At 39.5% G+C, this 5,424-nt stretch overlaps 2 protein-coding genes across 3 annotated transcripts in view; both read left to right on the top strand.

Annotated features, from left to right (window-relative positions):
- Positions 1-5,304, top strand: part of LOC119830559 (AP-3 complex subunit delta-1-like) — a 9,629-nt gene extending 4,325 nt beyond the window's left edge. Inside the window, exons 2-9 of the mRNA XM_038353620.1 lie at positions 60-231; positions 1,008-1,182; positions 1,813-2,000; positions 2,163-2,324; positions 2,680-2,836; positions 3,308-3,437; positions 4,467-4,589; positions 5,150-5,304. Coding sequence (XP_038209548.1) covers positions 60-231; positions 1,008-1,182; positions 1,813-2,000; positions 2,163-2,324; positions 2,680-2,836; positions 3,308-3,437; positions 4,467-4,589; positions 5,150-5,289 — 1,247 coding nt within the window. The 3' untranslated portion in view covers positions 5,290-5,304. The remainder of the gene's footprint in view (positions 1-59; positions 232-1,007; positions 1,183-1,812; positions 2,001-2,162; positions 2,325-2,679; positions 2,837-3,307; positions 3,438-4,466; positions 4,590-5,149) is intronic.
- Positions 1-5,424, top strand: part of LOC119829879 (CD63 antigen-like) — a 72,730-nt gene that overhangs the window by 4,174 nt on the left and 63,132 nt on the right. The gene's annotated exons all lie outside the window — the stretch shown is intronic.

Genomic DNA, 5,424 nt, shown 5'->3' with positions numbered 1-5,424 from the left:
TATTTTAATAAAAAAAATGAAATCTTGATTTGAAATTGGAACATACTTTAAAATTCCAGGCTGCATGATAGCCGCGCAGCTGACGGAGGTGGGCGCGCGCGTGGCGGACGTGCGGCAGTTCGCGGCGCGCGAGTGCAGCGCGCTGTGCGCGAAGGCGGCCGCCGCGCCGCCCGGCCCCGCGTCCCGCGAGGTGCTCTACGCCGCCGCTTACGTGCTCTCCGAGTATTGCACGTGAGTACGCATGTGTACGCCCTGTATGCATACCTTGTAAACGATGTGGCTTGTTTATTATTTTTTACTAGCTCTTCGCCTGTGATATTTTTCCGGGGTAAGAACTGAACGGGGTAACTCTCTTTTGGTGAAAGAAGTTTCAAAATTCGGATCAGTAGTTTCGGAGCCTTTACAAAGAAACAAAAACAACTTTCTTTATTATATTAGTAAAGATTTAATTATTTAATTTTGGGTTTTGGCAGATAAGTTCGATGAAAAGTTAATAATTAATCACAATATCACCATAAAACTAAGGAAACTTTCTATGTCTTAATAATGCACTGTAACATTGGTAACTCCTTTATAATACAATCTCGACATTGTAATCTATCGACAAACCCTTAACGTATGGCTTACAATTTCATCTATTATTTTTCGATAAAGTATGCCCCGTCGGTCGGTCAGGTGCAGGCTCCGTCAACACTTGTAACTGCCATATATTCGCATTATAGACATACGAGAAATAATTCGTTTAATTGCAAGCAAATCTTCCGAATCAGAATTTGTCAAGAAGTAATAATCTCGACATTTCAGGTATAATCTAAGGGTGTTAACAATATTATAAAAGTCACTTCAATTTCGGTTGCCTGCTATTAAATTCACAATAAATAAAATAATCTCAACTAAAAAAACTATTGCTCTTGTGTAATATCCTACAGGAAATTTTCTTTGTACATCATACTATTATAATTTACAAAGCAACTCTTGCACATTCTGATTCGTGTATAACTCGAAAGGGAAGAGTCAGTGATGCGCGAGTCGATCCCGGCGGTGCTGGTGTGCGCACGCGCGCACGCGCACGGCTCGGGCGGGATGCGCGCGCGCGCCGTGTGCGTGCACGCCGCGCTCAAGCTGCTCGCCAAGCTGCTGCTGCTGTACGAGCAGAGCGGACGCCGGGAGGAGGCCGTCAGCGTGAGTATCATCATCAGCCCGTATCTATGAACTCGGCATTCTAGTGCGATACGGGTATAAGACATTTTGAATTATGACAGGTCGAATCTGAATTTATCCAAAATCATTTGTCACCTGGTTCTTCTAAGACTTGCTGGCCATGTCAAAGGTGTCCTCATCTCTTTAAATAAAAGCATAAAAGCTTATTCGGCCATATATTTGTCTTGTATACTTAAAAAAGTTTTTTGTACTAGTCCATGTGGTCATAGAACAGCATTTAAGATGTAATGTAAATGTTCTGCTAGTAGACTCATATTAAAAAAACTAGCTGCGCCCCACAAAAGTCCGTACCCCGTAAGAATATCGGGATAAAAAGTTGCCTATATGTTATTACAGTTGTCCAGCTGTCTACGTACCAATGATAGACAATTTCATTGCAATCGGTTCAGTAGTTTTTGCGTGAAAGAGCAACAAACGCACACACATCCTTACAAACTTCCGCATTTATAATATATTTGTAATTGATACATATTTTAATTTTTAATATGTGTGTTCCACTTGCACTTGATTATACATTATTATATAATTGTTGGTTATATAATAACAACAAACTTCCTTACTTGAAAATAATTTCGCTTTATACTTTTATAGATCATCCAAGAGACGTTATCTGGTCTCAAGCCACTGCTTTGTAGCGAGGACATGGAGGTACAAGAGCGAGCTCACAATGCAACTGCATTACTGTCGCTGGTGTTGGCTCGAATCGACCCAGACAGCTGTGTGCCCGATATCACTATTAAGGATTCAGTTATTACTGACACGCTTGTGCAGCATGAGAGGTGAGGATTTAATAGGATTAAAAAAATTATAAAGTGATTGGTTGGCTGTAAGAAAAGAAAAATGTTTTAAAGTTATATATATGTTAAATGTATAGTTTGTGTGTTCATATAGACATTTTAGAAATAATAATGAATTGTTTCTAAACTTATGAAATGTTTTAGCAATGGATTGGATAAAGAGGATAATGTTGAAGAATTGCTTAATGGTGAGAAGACATCAAGCAACTTTAGTGGTGGTATGATTGAGGAGTTGGCGAGTTTGTTTGAGGGCGAGTTAAAACCTGTGGCGCCTAAAGCACAGAAGAAAGTGCCAATGCCTGCCGAGTAAGTTAAATAAATTTAAATGGTATATGCTTACAAAATTTGGAAAACCTGCAATAAGAAGCTTTCATGATGAGACTATTTGGAACGCAAATGTATACAAAACATTGTATAGGATTTTTGATGGAAATATTAGTTTCCTAAAGTTTTCCAATGAAAAATATTCTTCTCAGAAACAGTGCAAAGAGTTTACTACTGTATTATTAAGAGTTATTTACTGTTGTAATTGTTTGTATTTCTATCATTTTTTAAAACTTCATATTCTATGTATTATTTTGTTAAGTTTATATCCTTATACCTAAAAAATATTTATAATAATTATTTTTCATGATATAAACGCAACGCTCGTTTGTTGCAGGCTGGACCTCGAGCAGTGGCTGTCCCACTCGCGCTGGTCGTCGGAGAGCTCGAGCTCGGAGGACGAGGGCGCCGCGCTGTTCGCCGCGCCGCCCGACGCGCGCCCCGCCACGCACCGCACGCACCTCACGCACCTCACGCCCGACGAGCTTCTGATGGTACGCGCGCACACGCACTCACATGGGTGGACCACATCACACGTCCGCGCCCGCGCACTCTCCCACGCACACATGCATTAACCAAACGCGCGCACACTCAGATGCATACACTTCACACATGAACGCACACACTTGCATACACATGTGCTACACACACACGCACGCACTTCCACTAAAGCACATGCATACCCCACACGTATGCGCTCACTTGCCAACGCTCACTTTATTTGTGTTGTAATCATTTGTGTTGTATTGAAATCTTATAAATAATCAAATAATTTTTTCTAATTCGGTGTATAAACCAGTTAAAAAAATGGGCTCGGTAATTCTCGAATTGCAAATATCTGAGTTGCACGCGCATTTTGAATATATTCATGAAATCACTTGTATAAGGGAAACGACTACGTACTTGTACGCCCATAAAATTAGTGATATATGTGAATAATATAATGCAAGTACAACATTTTGCAGCTTCGGGAAGCGCGCAAGCAAGAGCAAGCGAACAACCCGCACTATCTGAAAGACGACTCGCCGCGCTCTTACCAGCAGGATGACATTCCTGTCGCGGAGATAGCGCTAGAGGTGCCCTTGCAAATACAATGTGAGTATACACTTTTTTTTTCTTAATTCTCGAGAAAGGCTATCAAATACATCAAATGTTCCAAAAGAATAGAAGAAACTATTGTTCAATAACTTTTGATTAATAATAGTAGTTTAAATATAGTCCAATTGGTATGTCTATTTGTATATTCTATTTCGTTTTCTACTAAAGTAGAATTTAATTATTAAGAGATGAAAGATGTTTATAATGCTATTGAGGTTTATTGGTAATTTCTTCAAGTACCAACATGTTAATACTGGAGCGGGCACAAAGAGCTGTTCTGAAGGTTGCTATATTTAAGCCATTTTATTTTGGTACATCAGAGCTATTTAAAGAATGTGGTGTTCTGACTGTTCGACAACTCTTTATTCATAACATTCTCCTAAATCAACATAGATTATCTAGTTCGAATTCTACGAAAATCGCTTTAAGTAAAAGAAGGAAAGACAAAGTCTTCTCCCAATCAAAATATAACACCAGACTAGCTCAACGCCATCAAGCATTTCTCGGTCCCTACATTTATAACAAAATTGCCAATGACATTGAGGCATTGTGCACGCGCGCGCACACACACACACACACACACACACACACACACACACACACACACATTCAAACACATGTAAACATTTTAAAGGCGTTTGGCATGTCTATTGCTCTAAAACTTACTAAAAATGTAAAATATAAATATGAAATTTATTTTGTAATAGTTTAAATGTAAAAGTCGTGATTGTTATATTTTATAAATAAAATAAAAATTTTATGTATTGTGTGTAATAATATCAATTGCTATTTTAATTTAAATTGTACTTACTATTTATGATATCAGGAAGGGTTGCAGGCCTACGATACAAGTTTCCTTAGTGTCTGGGTCTGCAGTTCATATTATCTTTTATTGTGTAATAAAAAATTAAATATAGCTCACTCCTCAGTAATATCTTTAAGGTAATAATAATGTACATCATGTTTTCTGGCAAATAAAAGTTTTATTTATTTATTTATTTATATTTTGTGGTGATTTATTTTCAGCTAAGAGATCTGATCAGTACTTAATATCGAGAGAAAGCTCGAAAAAGGCGAAGAAAGAGAAGCGGCCGTCGAAGAAACGAAAGAGCAAGACTGAAAGACATTCCACTGAATCTGATAGCGATGGTGAGTAGGGCAAAATATGCTATAACTAAATAGTTATAGCCAGTAGCCGTAGTTAAAAAATCAGATAAAGACTAGTCTGCCAGGTGTTAGTAGTGACGCAAATACAAAAAAGCCATGCAATTTAAACAAGGATGAATTCCGGTTCTTCAGCATATCATAGTTTAATAAAGCACTTTACATATTTATGAATAACTAGCTGCGCCCCGCGATTTCACCCGCGTAAGTCTTTATTCCGGTATCCCGTAGGAATACCGGAATAAAAAGTTGCCTATATGTTATTCCAGTTGTTCAGCTATCTACGTACCAAATTTCATTGCAATTGGTTCAGTAGTTTTTGCGTGAAAGAGCAACAAACACACACACATCCTTACAACAACAACTTTCGCATTTATAATATTATAAGTACGATTTGCACAATATCTCTTGAATGCATCAAAACTAAAATTATCTAAATCGACCAAGATGCTCTCGAGTTTTAGCGAGACTAACGAACAGCAATTGATTTTTATATATAAGACGTTATATAAAAAAATATGATTAATGTGTTTGTATGCTATCAGAGGGCTCGGAGGCGCGCGGGCAGCGGCGGCCCGCGGTGGAGACGGGCGGCGAGCTGCCTGAGGGCGCCGCGCCCTCCGACGACGAGCCGCCGCCGCACGACGACCCGCACCGCGCGCTCGACCTCGACCTCGACGTGTGAGTGCACTGTACACTCTACTAAACGCTCGCTAAACGCTCTGCCGCCGGCGCACAACACATTACAAGCACGCACCGCTACCGACACAATACAAGCACGCACCGCTACCACACAATACAAGCACGCACCGCTATCGAC

Source organism: Zerene cesonia, chromosome 11 (genome assembly GCF_012273895.1).
Source record: "Zerene cesonia ecotype Mississippi chromosome 11, Zerene_cesonia_1.1, whole genome shotgun sequence".
NCBI classification, from domain to species: Eukaryota; Metazoa; Arthropoda; class Insecta; order Lepidoptera; family Pieridae; genus Zerene; species Zerene cesonia.
Note: the sequence above shows the minus strand (reverse complement) of the source record. Positions and strands in the feature narration are given on the sequence as shown.